The following is a 16,984-nucleotide window of genomic DNA, read 5'->3' as shown; positions in this document are numbered from 1 at the left end:
AGGTGGCAAAGCCAGGGCCTCGCTACGCCACGATGGAGGCCTGAGGCTCTGTCAGCCGAGGCTGCCTGATGTGTCAGGGCCTGGCTGTGGCAGAGTGCTGCAACCTCCGAACACCATTGGCCAGCACAAACTCGGCCCGTGCTGCTCACCCCAGCCCCCTCGGTGGGCTTTGCCGCGAGCCCTCACCTTCGTAGAGGCTGCAAGGCCTCTCTCTGTCATTTGCCGAGCTAGACACAGTAGTGGAGCAGGCACTGCCTGGCCCCGACCATGTCTTGCATCCACTACAAGTTCTTCTCCAAGCTGAACTATGACACGGTCACCTTCAGTGGCCTCGACATCTCCCTTTGCGACCTCAAGTGCAAGATCATGCGCAAGGAGAAGCTGAAGGCAGCCAACTGTGATCTGCAGATCAGCAATGCCCAGACCAAAGAAGGTACGTGTGCGCAGCATGTGCAGGGCTTTGGGGATGTCCTGGCTGGCGACGTTGCAGACCACCCCATGACGGCCGCAGCCAGCGGCAGCCGCATTCTGCCTTTTATGGCTCATCCCCACATAGCATGAGTGAGCCTGGGGCCCATCCCACCAGGTGGCAGGAGCACCAAGAGGGTAAGCGGTGCCGGGGATTAAGTGGGGTGGTGTCATGAAATCTGATTGAGCGTCCTGCCGGCTACACCAGTTTGTCAAATGTGCACACTGAGTCACAATGTCCAGAACAGAGCCCCCAGCTTTCTAAACCCCTGAGGGGAGCCTAGGTGAAGCTAGGTCTAGCCTTAGTCTCAGGCTTGGTCAATGGTTTATGTCCAATGGAATGTTGAAAAAGAAAATCAAGGTAGAATCAAGCTAAAATGATTTGCATAGAAACCAAAGATGAAAAAAAAAGGAGACCCTCCCACTGAGACACAAAGTTCAGAGTGGACCCCCTGGCTTTCTAAACTCCTGGTGGAGCCTAGGTGTGGCTGGATCTAGTCTTAGTGTCGGACTTGATCAAGCAAATGTAAAGCACTGAGCAGATGAGAAGTGTGGCTTTGGACGGATTAAGCTCCAAGAAATAGACAAAGGTGGCAGGTTCTCTTCTGCATTCTTTCACTCTGGAGCACCAGCAGCAGAAATGACTCAGTTAACAGTGGCGAAAGCAGTGGATCTGAGTTTTCATGCCTTCACTAATGCCTGGCTTGTTTCAGAGCAAGCTAGTCAGACTTTAGAACCTGGTTTATGCAGGTGAGACTGTGGTGGTTTGTTTTTCTCCAGAGATCTATGGGTTTTGTAGCTGAAGAGAAGCAAAAGCAACTTCAGTTAGTTCAGGAAAGCACCCCCTGTATTAGCAGCTGTCCTGTAGTGACCTCCGAGACCATTTTGCTGTTGGCGTTCAAACTGTTTTTAAAAAAGGAAAAAGATTTAGCTGCTGGTGTTTGGTTCTCAAACCTGAAAATGTCTTGAAAGGTACTGTTAGTGTGTTCAGACAGCGAAAGCACGATGTTACATCTAAAACTTGGCTTCTGTATCTGTAAAGGCCTTCTCTGAAGTGCCGTGTAGTTAATTATGTATTAATACATGTCCCTTTGAATGTATTTTTCTGTATTTCTGTTGGTTTCAGAATACACAGAAGATGCCCTGATTCCTAAAAACTCTTTGGTAATTGTTAAAAGAATCCCTGCTGGAGGAGTTAAAGCTACGCGCAAAACAGATGTTACGTAAGTGTCCACACAGCCTTGCATTCTCTGCTGTTGGTTTCAGTGTGTGAACTGTTTCAATGCATGTGAGGCATTCAGACTGTATCTAGTTAAAGCTTCCGTTAATTTTTGTTGTCACTAGGTAGATTTTCATGTATCGGTCCCGAAGCAGACTTATGTTTTCAGGCCTGCTGGGGTATGGGGTTCAAACTCCAACAATGGAAACTTTTAAAATTATTCTATAGGGTTTGTTCTTGGGGTTAATTTTTCTGAGAGCCAAGTCGTACATCCTGTTTTGTCTGCGTGGAGAGATTCCTTGTTATATGTGTTTGCTTTTATGGCTTTTCTAGCAAAGACAGTTCAGCAGTGTGGTGTAAACTTAAAATTTGCTCCTGTCTCAGAAGAGTCTGGTTCTTAGTGTTTGACCTTTTCTTGCATTTGGGGGAGAGGGACAGGATACGTCAGGTATTCTTATGCCCCAAATGCGTGGGGTTTGCATACTAGCCATGCAGGAAAGACCGATGCTTGCCAGCTGGCAAACCATGCAAACAAGAAGTTCCATTCAAAAGCGATTCCTATTAGTTTCCCAAAGCCAGTATCTGTTTTGGGCAAGAGAAAAAGAACAGTATCATAAAGTGTATTGCCTCTTGGGCAAGTCCAATGAAGGAATAGTTAATCCTTTCCAAACCTGGAACTCAGTAAGCAGCTTAGCACATTACCAAAAGTTGGTAGCTATCCTCCTAAGGCTGTTTTTACCCTGAGCTGATAGGCGTGTGGATGGCACCCTTTCCTTGTATTGTAATGCTGCCATAAAATGAGAGGATAGATGCTGCTAGGACCAAAGATCAAATACGTACCTGTATGTGGGGCTAAGGAAAGAATGGCACTGCTCTTCTAGCATTGAAAATGTATCGGGCAGATCAGCTTTCTGTTCCTTCAGCTGGAAACAGTGCAGAGACAGCTGACAGAGTGCTTAATGTTGGGGCAGGTTGAATGTATGATGGAATGGTGGAGAGGCTGCGTTACTTGCCTTGTAGTCTGTTCTTCAAGGTAAATGGATGAAACAACCATTGTGTTGTAATCTAAAGTACTTACTTATCTTCAGGAAGTAGGTGGATGTAAACAGGAGCCTCCCTGTTTGTACCTAAATTCCAGAGCAGCCTCTGCTCCTGGGACACTTTGGATGATGTGTGAATTGTTTGTTAACTGTACCAGGGTTGCATCTCTGACTCATGATAGACAGATGCAGGTCAGTGAGTAGGTGGAATCGCAGCAAGCTTTCAGATGGAATAAGTATTTCTTAAAATACTGTAGCATTATCGTAAAGCAAATTCTGGCAATTAAGACTTCTTTTGGTTTTTTTGTCACAGGGCTCCTCAGTCACGCAAAATCCCAGGAGCAGCTTATTTCAGGTGACATTTTTACTACTATTTTTAGTCAATAAAGCGTATGTAACATGTCTAGTACTTTGGCACTTTGACGGCTAAGTCCGGTAGACAGCTGAACACAGTGCTTGGGCTTCCACAAAGAAACCCTGTTCTAAAGGATAAGCTGCTGACAGTTTTGTTATTTCTTTGTCAGATGACTGATTTTTTTTCACTGAAGTAAACTTGCCCTTTGAAGTGTTGGGACTATCACTGTTCCGCCATAGAAACTAAAGCACTGTATGTGACACCCGTTTGTAATACTAGGGATGTACAGATTGCCTGAAGTTACATTCATAGTTTGAGGGTTGATTATTTAAGAATACAAAACTGTAGTACCGACTTGATATATTTGGTACTTGTGTGGCAGAGAAAATATCTGAGGACTTTCTCTTGCACTGTTGTGTTCTTTAGGTCTGACTTCATGACAAAGTAGAAATGGGATTTTGGAGGTTTTTTTAGTTGCACTGAGTGACCAAGAGATAACAGTTTGTGTATACAAATAAATTTCCACATTCACTAGACTCTCAGAACATAATGTTTTGATGTTTGGGTTTTAGAAATGATTTTTGGTGCTTTCTGTTGGGTACAAGTGCTTTAAGTTCTGATCACCTTTCTGTCTCCTCCTAGAAGTCAAACTGAGCCAGCAAGCAGAACATCAGAAGCAGTATGTAAAAACCCACCCTCACCCTTTTTTCTACACACTGCACTGAATTCTAAACAATGTAGCTTTGTGTTAATTTTCCAAACATTAAGTTCATCTGTCCTCCAGTAAAACATAGTACAGATTGTAATTCAAATGTACTGATTCATCACAGTGAAAACTGAGTCACGCCATCAATTTGCACAGTTCTGATGTGAATGTTGGGATTTATGCCTAGTAATGCATGGTATTTCCTATTGCATATGCTAGAATATGTCCTGTGTGCCTTTGTGTTGTGCAGATAGTGCCTGATCATCTTTAGTTCCTGCAGGTTCCAGGTGTGCACAACTGAACTTGGTGCCACATTCGAGATCTGTCTGCCTATAGTTAGTAATGTTGTGAGTTTGTACAGCCTTTTCTGTGCTTTTTGTAAAAACTGCACTTAAGTAGTAGTTCTCTGCACACACTGTGGCCCACTGCTAACTAGTGGCCTGAGGACTTCACTGTGGCAAGCTACAAGCTGTGTAGGCAGCTGGGAGGGAGGAGTATGTTTGCAGTGGAGGAAAAAATGCCGTGACTGTGCTTTAAATCCATGCTTTCATCATCATGAAAGATTGGGTTTGGTCTGATAGAAAGAAGAATAATAAGAATTCTCACACTTCCCAAACTAATTTGGATAGTATGTCCTGTGGTCTATTAAAATACAAGAAATATTTTTTCTCCATTTTTATGGGCTACTCTGTCATAGTAAACACCTTTTTTTTTTTTTTTCCCAATAATGTGAGCAGTTTCTTTTTTTCTAGACAAGTTGGCAGGTTACTTTTATGGCTGATGGTTCAGGTTGGTGTTTGGGTTTGGTGGGGTATGGTGAGTTTGGCATCTTTGCAGTTATTGAGAAGAAGGGCAGAGTTCATGTTTCAGGGCTGCTTTTTATCTTGACAGGCAGCTACTATGTTCATCAAAGCATAACTGTATAAATGCATGTTTAAATGATGAGACATTAACTGATTAATTTACAAACTACACTGCAAGTAAGTTTCCTGTAGTGATGCTTCCTTCTCAAATAAACTTTAGCATTTTTCACAAGGGCCCCACTCTGAGATATTCTGGAGCAGTAAGTCCCTCTCAAGCGAATTGGTTAGTTTAGTTTTGTCTCATTAACCACATAGGCACTTTTCAGCTGTCATAGGTTTGGACTTTATTCTGAACAAATACAAATTACAGTAGGTTGGAAATGCCTCCTTCAGTGACACGCAGAGGATATAGTGCAGATTTTCAGACTGCAGTAGAGGTTAACTCTTGCTATGTTTCGATTATAGAACTTGAATATGCGTTTATTTTTTGCTGAACAAATGAATGACGCGTCTTCTGCATCTGTTTCTCTGGCCCAGCTTTCAAAGGTGTGTGTGTATATATATGTCTATATATAGTTGTAAAATACTTAAAAATAAGTGTTTCCTTCATACTTTTAAGCCTTACTTGCAGTCTATAGATGGATAACTGTTGTAATGTGAACAAACCTTTAATTTTTAATAAAGTATTTGTTTTAACTTTAAAAAGTATGTATAATTTGGTACTGTGCTGTAAAGAGTACTTGCCAGTTTGGGAAGACAGAAGGGGAGTACCTTCTCAGCCTCAACATAATGTTGCAGCGTTACTCATCTTCAGGACGTAAAGCAGCAGTACCTCAGAAACTGTTTACTGTTTTTCCTAGGTTTCATTAATTTTGTGTTGGAATCTAACACCATTTTTACAAAAGAATTTAATTGGCTGTATGTTATGGACATTTCAGGGCAGTTTGTAACAGCTGAAGTAGAAGTGTTTCTGGAACTTGGACAATGGCACGGCTGGTTTTGAATTTCTAGTCATTAGAGGCATAGAAGCATTCTTTGATACTGCACAGTTTCATAAATTCCAGCCTATAGACAGTGGAGAACACAATCAAATTTGTTTGAATGCAGACTGTGTCAACTGTGTAAATTGTGTACTTGATTGTTTAGAGGAACGTATCAATGTGTATCTACGGTGTATTAGCAGATGTGGCCACCTGAAAATGTTGCAATGGCCTGTTTTGGGATGGAACTGCTTGCTCTTTTGGCTCAACACTGTGTAACTTTGGCAAGACACTAATGATTGCGCTTTGTGAAAAAGCGTAGTGCTAGCCAATTGAATGAAAAAGATGGGAGCTAGTTCTTTCTCCTAAGAAGAGGGACAGGAGTTCATTTCTAAGAACGAGAGGTCTCCGCACCGGCAGCATCTTCCCTCTCTCACCGAAGAAATTAAACTTTGTGCCTTTGGCTGTCAGTGCATGTGTCCTTGGTTCTGTAAACCCATGTGAAGTTTTACTCTCAAATGTGAAAAACTGTCCAAGTGGTGTGCACTTTTGAGAAATGCATGAACAAATTGTAAAGCAGCTCAAAACTCTTGCTTAAACACATTATTCAGACTGGCTTAGCACAGGGGCAGTGTGCTGTGAAATATTTTTTGGTTGGTTTTTTTTTTTTTAATTACAGTGCATTAAATGCCATAGTTGAATTACTATTCCTAGTAATGTTTTGTGGGGTTTGGATATGTTTTGTAAACTGTTTGGGTTCAAACAAATTAGTCAAATGTCTGCAAAATTTCCTGTAAACATTAATGGAAATGATTTCATAGATGTCCATCTGGATCATATAACTGATAAGAAAAAACTGTGTATGTGAAGGAAACATTTAATAAAATGCAGAAACTGGTTGATTGCTCTTGTGAACGAATGGACGTAGAAGTGAAGACATACGTGGCTGATCTGAAAGCTGGGAGGTTGAAGGTCCATATCTTTTACAGTCACTCCCTTCGACCTTTCTTGTATATGGACTAGTGTGTAATAAAAACATCAGAAAAATCAGCTGGCTTCAAGATCTAGTTCTGCATATGGGTGGTATTACAATATGTACATTAAAAGGACACAGTTCCCTGGAAAAGCCTGCAGGTTGTGCTCACTGTAGTTAAATCCCTTAGTAGGAAGAAGTTAGTGGGGGGGGGGGGGAAATGCAGTTTGGATTGCCTACAGGACACGATGGTCACATTTCTGCTGAAAAGAACCTTGTGCCTTGCTGAGGGACCAGAAAGATTCCCTTCGATGCTTCTGTGTCTGATGCTGAATTTCAGCAAGCAAAAACTACAGCCCTGCCGCTAACATTGTGTGTTCTTTTTAATGCTGCAAAATGTAAATAATATAACTTGCAGAAATCTTTCTCAATTAAATGCACAGTAGCTATCTTCTCCTTCAAATGGGCTGGAGCTTCAAAACCAGTAGAAAACTACTGCTAATGTCATTTCTTTCACTCGTCACTTCAGTCCACTTGGAAGAAAAGTGGATCGGTTACACAAGTCTATGTCAAGCCTCATGTTTCGAGTGCTCAAGAATGCTCTTTTCAAGTAGGCTAGCAGGCACATAAGCATCGTGAACAAGCACAGAGTCTCCCCAGCGCACTCTCAGGACAACTGTGTTTCATAGAAGCAGCTGTTTTCAGGCAACATCAGCTAGCACGGTGGTGCTCTTTGCAGGATTGAGCACGTGGTGTTGTCTTTGACTGGGTGAGCTTGCGTGTTTCTAATGTGTGTGTCAAACAATTCCGTGTCAAACAGACTGCCAACCTGGCTGAAGCCAGTGCTTCTGAAGAAGATAAAATAAAAGCCATGATGATACAGTCTTCCTGTGAATACGGCCCAGTCAAGTAAGTGTTGATAATGTCAAATCAGTTCTTCGATGATTATGGAAAAACTGTGTAGATGTTTGTTTTAACAAAAGAGACACATGCATACCTTTTTCTTCCTCAAACCGTTTTAGTCACATGAAGAAGCCCTTGGGTACACCTCCACCATCATATGTTTGCTTTCGCTGCGGAAAACCTGGCCACTATAGAAAGGACTGCCCAAGAAATGGGGTAAGATTTGGGGGACTCCCGGTGTTACTTTCTGACCTTGTTTAATTTCTGACCTTGGCAGTCAAATAACAAATACAGGAATAATTGTATTAAGAACTGTTGCTCTTGAGGTGAAATACAGAGGTTGCATGGCAATGCTGAAAAGCCCTTCAAAGTTCAAGGGAAAGCCGGGATTATAAATGTAATTTTTTCCTTTTTCTAAGCCACAGACACAAAATAGGTCCATAGATGTTTTCATCTGTGAATTTACATGCATATTTTTATGTATTTCAGTATTACTGGAGTTGTTTCTGTTTTAACACTTTTTAATGACAGTTCACGTTTTCAGTATTTTGTATGAAACCAAGGTGTTTCTGTTGACCCCATCTATTGAATATTTGTGTGGTTTACTGACACAAGTCTCTGGCTGAGTATTCATGCCCTTTAACAGTAGTCACTGAATGTATACGCATGAGGCGTGAATTCAACCTTCATCTATAGCTGGTGAACAGATGTTTCTCCAGTGGCTGATCCAGAGCCCTGATTTAAGCTTTCCCTCTGAACTGTGCTTTGGGAGAGGAGCAGGTTTGTGTCTCTTCTCCCAGTGGATCATGAGGTAAGGGATATTTCACCCTTAAGAAACCTGCTGTTAAGCCAAAGAATGTCGACTCAGATCAAAACTCTGTTTAAGCCTTTCACAGAATCATAGAGCCAGCTAGGCTGGAGGGGGTGCATCAAGTCCAACCGATACTTCAGGACTGCCAAATCCATCACGAACTGTGTCACTAAGGGTCTCATCTACGTGTTCTTTTGAACACTTCAGGGACAGTGATTCCACCACTTCCCTGAGAAGCTGACTTAGGAACAATAGCTGACTTAGGAACATCCTGGCCATGTTCATTTAGGAAAAGAAGTATTTCGCTTGAACAACCTTCACGCTGGGTAAAAGGAGAGGATTTAAAGGCTTTTGCTTCTTACAGTCATCACTGAGCTGTCATTTTAAGCGCAGGTCTTAAGATGAGGTATGCCTGCATATCTTTTCTTAACAGGACAAAAATGTTGAGGCTGTGCCCAGACTGAAAAGGAGCACAGGAATTCCAAGGAGTTTCATGATAGAGGTGAAAGATCCCAACACAAAGGGTGCAATGCTGACAAACACTGGAAAATATGCGATACCGATTATTAATGCGTAAGTATGGAATGAACTGACCTGACCAAAAAGCGAACGAGAGAAAGCATGCATAAACATCTGAGCGGACATGCTACCAAGTTGGACTGCCTCTATAATTACGGGAGAGGAAGTGCAGTCGTTGCATTTTAACCTTAAAATCTGTGATACTTGCTCATGTGAAAAGAGGGTGGTCATTCATACTTGTCATGCGCCTGGAAGTTGGTCCGAGTTGTGATGCACCAAGGATCTGTATTTCTGCAAAACATTTCAGTAGTGTTGACAGGGGAGACATTCTCTTTGATAGCTCATTTTGCTTCTGGTTTATGTTTCAAACGCTTCTTACAAAAATTTAACCAATAGCTGTCGGATTGAGATTTCCTCCCCCTCCAAGTGTTTGTTTTTCAGTGTTATGGCTATAGCAAAGTAGTTTCAGCTCAATGCCTACAGTTCAGAAGGCTAATGTGGAGTGAGAAGAATTCTATCTAGTATCTTCTTCTGATAAAATGCAAAGCTTGGAAAAGTATTCCTTTACCCATCTTTAAATTTGTTCTTTTTCCTTCCCCACATGCCCTCCAGGGAAGCGTATGCTAGAGGAAAGAGGGAAAGGCCTCCATTTTTACCAGAGGAGCCATCCTCCTCCTCTTCTGATGGTCCTATTCCGGATGAGCTGTTATGTCTCATTTGTAAAGATATAATGACTGACGCAGCTATTCTTCCCTGCTGTGGAAGCAGTTATTGTGACGAATGTAAGTGTTATTCCCATGTTGTTAATTCAAAACATCACATCTGATCTTCAGAAAGCACAACCAACAGATAACAAAATTACTTTGTTACCTGTTCTAATTAAAACCTAAGTATACCCTGACTAGGAAAGGACTCGGCTCGTATAAAGGAAAAAAAAAAAAAAAAAGGCAGAAAACTTGTTTCTCTTTCTACAGATCCAGTTGCATCCTCTTTACATGCAGAGGAGTGCCTAACTGTGCAGGTGATTACAGTATTAGATATCAAATGTTTGTCCACAGCCCTTTCTATCGCGCAAAATTATATAGCCAGATACTTAGGCATTTAATCCACATTCTTCTCCATGGGAGAGCTGGTTCAAACCGTCAGAACTCAGACCTATCAATGCTTTTTTTTGAGATGTGCTTTGCTCATTAACCTTGGGGTCAATGACTTCTTGCTGTGGTGGACAGTGGAAAAAGGATGAGTTGAATCATGAAGACACAGCCTACATTCCATCTTCAAATATTACAACAGTGAAATGGTAATACCGTGTAACTATTTGCTGCATACTTGAAATTTTTTACACTCTTGAACATTTGTAGCTTCATGCTGTACACTCAAGACCATATTCACCCATGAATCATATACGTGTTTTGATTAGAACCCAACAACTTTCCCTAGTTTGGCTAAAAACTATTGTATTGTGATTATACTAATTATGCACAGGTATTAGAACGGCATTGCTGGAGTCGGAGGAATGCATATGCCCAGCGTGTCATCAGACAGATGTTTCTCCTGATGCTTTAGTTGCCAACCAGAGCCTACGCCAGGTAGCGTGATGACTTTTACATCAATTGTACAAAGAGCTTGTAAGGAGCTGAGAGAGAAGACAGTAATACTGTAATATTAATTTAGCCTTAAGGAAGGATAAATTGAATAAGGCTAAATTTACTTTTCAAACACATTATCTCTGACAGCTCTTTAGAGACAATCTGGCAAATTCAGGTCACGCTTCTGTTTAACACAATCACCTCACTTTCAAATTTGGTGTTAACACTGAAGTATTTTAAATACAGATACCCTGAGTTAACAGTCATTGGCATCAGTGTTTAATGTGGTGTGTATATATAGCTGTGGTTGAATGCTGTTAGGATTGATAGCATTTCCAGGAATACACAAGTAATTTTACTCTGCGGAGGCTTTTGTTGGTGTATCTGCTGAAGCTTCAGATTGCCTTTACAAAATGTTCCTCTGCCTCTAGGCTGTGAACAACTTCAAAAATGGAGCTGGCTACACAAAAAGGCTCCGTAAGCAGATTCGGCGGCAGCAGCCGCCACCGCCTCCACCACCGCTCACGACCCTTATCCCTCCTGCTGCTTTGGTGACTGCCGCTGAACTGCCTCAATCTTCCTCTCTGTCAATCAGCAGCCTGTTGGAAGGTAAGTTTGATTTCCACATATGCAGTGACTCCAGTATTTCAGTAGAGCTTATTTTCCAGCTGTTTGCATTTATTCACAAGGGCTGTCGAGTTTCTGTACGAAAACAACTAGCACTACCAAGTCTTCTGGGCTCCCAAGGACAATCAGTACCCACAACTGGTAAGTAATGATAGCTTTAGAATTTCTGTTAAAAAATTACCTTCAGATAAGCTGAATGGGCTTTTTTTCTTTTTCTTCTCCCCTCTCCAAAAGATCCTCCGAGGACAGACAGTACCATCCACTCACCAGGTGCCAGAAGAAGCTGTGAACTGTAAGTATGCTATAGAAATTCAATATATAGCTGCTTGTAACCTAGGCTGTAACGTATGACTTACACAACAGCTGATCGATAATCAAGTAAGTGTGCACAGAGAGTTGCGGGGAATACAACTGGTAACTGATTTTTAAACGGCTTAATTTGAATTGGCTATAAGAAAGGGGACGTGTGCTTGCAGTAAGATTATTTCAACTAAAACGCTGGCAAATGATTAAAAAGAAGACTGAAAAAAGGATGTTTTTTGAGAAAACCGTAAGTACATATAAAAATCAAATACAATTAAAGAATCGGATGGAAAGCTCTGGATTACTGGCTGAGTAGGGCTGAAGAAATGGGTTTTTCAGTAGAAATCAGCGTCCAACAGTCTTGTTTTAACAACATAGTTGATACTGATTGAGGCAGTTATTGGAAAAGTCAGTGCTGTCATTTTATGACAATTCTGAATTTTTTCCATTTAGCCATCTCAAACAGCCAAGCCGCTTTCTCTCAGCTGGAGAGAGAAGAGCCTGTTTCTGTGTCATGTTAATCCTTCATTTTGGTATAGATTTGTTATAGCTAGCTTTCTATATAGAAGCTCCTGTATAGATAACTCGCACTCTACAAGAATTTATAACAGAATAAGTAGCTTCTGTTTCTACAAGAAATTTTACTTTATCAGTCCCCAAGCTAACTGTAACCAGGGGCTCTGCTGGGGAGGGTTTCGAATCTTCCCCCGCCCCTCCTCAATCTTCATCCAAAGTATGTCAGGGCAGGCCCTGACATTCCACTAAATCTCCAGTGTTTATTTTGACTCTGAGGGCATTCTCTCTTCCAGTGCTCCCTCTGTTTACAGATTGCACTCGGATCATTCTTCAAGTGCGACCCATGCATTCTGTTCACAAGCCTTTCCATGTAATCCTTCTTTCTGACCCATTCCTCCCAGGCCACTCCCTGGAAGCAGAAGGAGGAGTCGTGACTATTCTTCCAGGACAAGGTCACATGGTCATCACCGTTCAAGGTCAAGGTCACCCGCACAAAGAAGACACCATTGATGGTCAAGGACCTGCCCCAGCCCTCCCCCACATCCTTGTTTCTTGTTTCATTCATTAAAAGGTCTGGGTGCTTGCTTCACAGCACCTCTCTCTGCCTGCAGTCATTTGCACAGCGGGAAGTGGGTAGGGGGTTAATGCAGCCCCTGCCCACCCTGCAGGTGACTGGGCTGGGCTGGGGATGGCCACCGAGAGGATGGGTAGTTGGGGCATTGCTCCAGGTGGTGTGAAGCCATGGGAAAAACCACATTGATTAGTATCAATGCCAGGAGGATAGAGACCTCCATCACTGCCCCAGTACCAGCATCACTGCAGCAAGCTGGATCCAGCCCTGGGAAGGAACCGTGGCTGCCCCAGGTGCCAGGCAGAGACTGGCTGAGCAAGGGAAACTCAGCTCACACCTGGCTGGTGAGTGGGAATTGCTGGCTGGGGCTCACACGCCGATTTTCCAGAGCTGGCGCTGCAGTGGCTGCCCAGCTTGCTCCATCCTTTTATGGCCTCATCCAGCACTGCCTTGGCGTCGCCCGGCAAAAGCCCCAGCCCACAGGCGATCCCCAAGCCTGTGTCACAAATAAGTCAAACTGACCCAGGAAGACAAAGGCAAGAGGCCAGGATGCAAAGTATAGAATTACAAGAAAAACTAGTTTTTCATGCGCATGTCATGCCCCAGCCCAACTGGAGCACACAGATGTGCCTCTACACAGGGTCCTTATGCCCTTCAATCGTTCAGGTACAAGACAACTTGCCTAATCACCAGCACCCACACTACAAATTACTAATCCCTGTAAAATTTGCAAAACAGCTCCAGGTATTCAGCATTCTCACTGCTTGCCTACTGATCCCTGGAGTCAGTCTTTCTTGAGTTATCGATCTGTGATGCCAAAAAATGCTGGGAGGGGTTCCAAGATGTGTCTCAGGGGCTAGGATCAGACTTGTTCGTAAGGCAATCTTACACTGGTGAAGATCTTTGAGAAGAGGAAAGATGCTAAGGAACGTATGCGGAATAATGTGAAATAGCAAGTAACTCTATTCCAGCCAATACCAGGCCATCCAGTTCCAACCCCCTGCCACGGGTAGGGACACCTTCTACTAGACCACGTACAGGGGAAGCTCCAGAAGTCAGACATGGAACCCCATAATGACAAAACATGGCTCTTCATGCCAGTTTTCTACACGTTCACGTTATTTTTTTCAGTCAGACACAGAAATCAAAGCATCTCTTCTTCTGCGGTAGAAGTAATCAATCTTTTAAGGAGCTATTGTTAATGCAGGAACACCAAAAAGAAGTTAAAGCAGGTCCTTTTATCCTTGTAAGATGCTTACCAGAGAAGTGTTTCTCATATTAAATGCTCTTCTCTACCCTAAAGGGTCCCCATTTCCTCTGTTCCCAAAGCTATTCGTGGGGTTTCAGAGAAAGGATCACGTAGGACAAAGTCCGAGGGCTTTGAATGGAGAACATTTACAAAACACTATAAAGGCAAATCAAGCAAACCTTAAAGGGAAAACCTGGGAGCCAAAGGACTACCACCACCCCACCCACCATGTGTCCTGAGCACATCAAGGACTACGAGCCTGAAGGCTGATGATGGCTCTTGGATGGGATTCCCTCCCACAGATGAAAACACCTCTTAGTTCTCTGTGCTCAGTCCACGGAGGGAAAAGGCCACAGCCCCCCCCACCTGGGCATCCATAGGCATGCCACTAGAAGAGGTCATTTCTTGCTGCTTTAGGGACACTGCCTGGCCAGTTACAACACCTACAACATACTGACTTCATGCACCCCTACCCACACAAAGCTGTGACATACTGAAGAAATGCAGAGGCTCAGGTGATCTTTCACACACACACACACACACACACTGCTACCACTGCAGCTACTGACGTTTAGCTGTCGCCTTGAAGCTGCCCCAAGGGTCAGGGCGTAAGGTTCTTGTTCTACGCAGGTACTAAGGAAGACATTTCTGGTGACAGATTATTTCAAATAGGTAAAGCACCAGCAGAACATGCTGTTTACAACCTGATGAGAATCATCCCCCAGGCATATCCGGAACAAGGACAAAGGTGGTAGATTTAAGTTGCATTTGAGTTACGCCACCATTAAAATACACCACCAGCAGACACGTCTCTAAACTGAAGGCTGACAGCAGCGTACAAGGACAGTCCTTTTCTGGACACCTCACTCCTGGGCAGAAATCCTAGAGACTTCATTTAATGACAGAAATCCAAAGAGCTACGATACGCTTTGTAACATCAGCACAGCAAGCAAAAACTGACATGTAAACCCCAGAAACAAGAACGAGCAGCACAAGGTCTCCCGCTGAGTCCACTCACCCTCACAAACCAGACACGTCCTACAAAGAGATTCCTGCAACAGAAGATAATCCCGGGAAGTCCAGCACAAGCAACCAGTGCAGAAACGGCACTGCTGACCCTCCTCCTGCTCCTCCCACGAGCTCTTTACCAGCCACACGAAGAGGCAAAATCAAGGATGAACAAATTGATGCGCGCGTAGACTCCACAACTCGTTAAAGTTGTAAAGCAGGTATACTTTGTTCAGCGCTGAGGCGCATGGGGGATCGCTCCTCCAAAGGCATGCGCGCCTCAGCATTGTTCCCCTTCATATTTATCCTCTAAACTATTACATATTCATGAGGTTACACAACATGCCTATACATATTCATGACCTATCCCCGCTTCATGGTATAAGCTGATTTCAGTCGGTTTGGGGGTCCAGAGACCAGGAGTTACTGTTCTTTCCTCCTATCAATAGCCTTGGTCCTCCCACACTTGTCCTTCCGGGTGGCTGGTATCTTAACCATGGCTCTTGAACCAGGTGATACGCGGATTGACTCCACAACTCGTTGAAGTTGTAAAGTAGGTATGCTTTATTCAGTGCTGAGGTGCATGGGGATCGTTCCTCCAAAGTATGCACCCCCAGGGTCCTTTTTCCTTTACATTCATTCTCTTAAGGTATACATATGCATTAGATTACTGTTACGCCTATACATATTTAGTATCTGTCCCTGCTTCATGCAAATCTTATCGCCTTCACTCCCCACATCTCCCCCTTCTTTGTTTTGTATATCCACTATTAACACCTGCTTAAGGGCTTGATTAGTAAGAAATTGCATAAGCTAATAAAAACTAACAAAACAAACACTCCTAATACAATTTTTTTCACTCATGCTCCTAGCCTAGCAAATAAACAGCTAAAGAAGAGTTAACATTCTGCACTAATGATTGGTTTCGAACTATATAATGAAAATACAGATACATATCCATTTTTATAGATCTTCACAAATCAATCTCTTGTGGCTGTAAAAAGCTACTGGTTGTTATACCTCCCAGCCGTCCCACGTGTCCACAGGATTGGAGGCTGCCATTGTTTGGGCTGCTGAGGGGATGACAGCCACCGTCCGGTTGTCCAACACCAGTCTGAAAGGACTTGTAGGTGTGGCAACCAACAGGCACAGGGTGTCTTGTCCTGTTGCATTGGCTAATAATAGCTATTCAAGTTGTTACTTTTCAGTTGCCCCCAAGTGATGTTTTGCAACCACTTGTTTTTCTCTTCCTCTATCTCATTCTGCTTGGGGTATTCATGGTCAGCTCCTGCAGCTGAGGCATTGGGTTCTTCCATTCGTCTTTCCAGCTCATGGTAAAGCTTGACTAACTTTGCAGGCAGCCACCATGGACCTGTAGGAAGGAGGACACAAATATACCCCCTCTCCCGAGTTATCAGTTCTTGAAAAGTAGACACGTTAAGGTGTTTCCTTAAAGCAAGAGGCATTCTGATGAAAAAGGAATGCGAAGCAGCTGCAGAAATAGACTGCACAGTATTAACAGTCAAGGAGTTTGCTGTGTCATTACCCTCAGCTAAAGGGCCAGGCAGGTTGGAAAAACAGGAGCTGTGATGGCTCCTTCCTTTTTCACGTCTGCCTTGTCTCTTTTTTTTTTCTTCTTCTGCCACGCTGATGCTGCCTGAGCCAAAGCGGAGGGCAGCTTCTTTTGAACATGGTTATCAAAAACTAAAGGGGCCTCACTGCCTTTTTACACCCGTTAAAAACTTTTACTTGAACCCAACAATAAAAAATACACAGAACACCGTCTGCCCTTAACACACACACACATACAAGGGATCCCACAAGCACACTTCACACAACTACAGTATTTGAAACACAAAATCCAGACAATTATTACCCCCACGTACAGAACACGGCACAAGGACCCTGTGAAGATTATCAGGAAACCAGAAAGGTCCCGAAGGGTCGATAGAAACATGGACATATTTGCCAACTTCTGGTACATGAGTATGACAGAGTGACTATATCAAATGAGTTGTATATGGGGCCCCAAGTCTATGGTCCATCACCGTTCGCCTATCTTTGATAAGAGCATGTGAGAGACCTTCCCGTTGCTGGTCTTGATCTGGCACATAAGCCATCAGGAAAGCACACAATACATCTGCATCCCCCCAACCGTCTCGCTTCTCTCTTTACAGCTGCCCCTTTATCATGAGGATCTGGGGGATATAAATCAGGCTCCTTTTCCAGATCCATAGGCCCTGGGTCAAAAGGACCATCCAGGTAAGCATCAGAATTATCAGGCAGCAGAATCACAGGAGCAGCAACAACAGACTGACTTCTCGATCTCACAGCAGAATCTGAC

General features: G+C 43.3%; 1 protein-coding gene across 1 annotated transcript; it reads left to right on the top strand.

Moving 5' to 3' along the window:
• Positions 1-267: 267 nt before the first annotated feature.
• On the top strand, positions 268-12,449 carry LOC136023505 (E3 ubiquitin-protein ligase RBBP6-like). Its single transcript, XM_065698005.1, has 15 exons — positions 268-433; positions 1,595-1,691; positions 3,725-3,865; positions 4,541-4,577; positions 5,057-5,137; positions 7,365-7,453; positions 7,567-7,663; positions 8,692-8,831; positions 9,390-9,559; positions 10,263-10,366; positions 10,798-11,134; positions 11,228-11,285; positions 12,124-12,146; positions 12,214-12,324; positions 12,424-12,449. The coding sequence occupies exons 1-15, from the start codon at positions 268-270 to the stop codon at positions 12,447-12,449; spliced, it is 1,677 nt and encodes a 558-aa protein (XP_065554077.1).
• Positions 12,450-16,984: the final 4,535 nt, after the last annotated feature.

This window comes from Lathamus discolor, chromosome 18 (genome assembly GCF_037157495.1).
Source record: "Lathamus discolor isolate bLatDis1 chromosome 18, bLatDis1.hap1, whole genome shotgun sequence".
Taxonomy (NCBI): Eukaryota; Metazoa; Chordata; class Aves; order Psittaciformes; family Psittacidae; genus Lathamus; species Lathamus discolor.
This window is presented reverse-complemented; position numbering and strand designations above follow the sequence as displayed.

Bases quoted from the DNA above. Each gene is read 5' to 3' on its own strand.
- LOC136023505 (XM_065698005.1), top strand. From the start codon at position 268: ATGTCTTGCATCCACTACAAGTTCTTCTCCAAGCTGAACTATGACACG. The intron at 3,866-4,540 runs GTAAAACATAGT...CTTTTTTTCTAG, and splicing joins TTAAGTTCATCTGTCCTCCA to ACAAGTTGGCAGGTTACTTT. The intron at 5,138-7,364 runs GTGTGTGTGTAT...CGTGTCAAACAG, and splicing joins CTCTGGCCCAGCTTTCAAAG to ACTGCCAACCTGGCTGAAGC.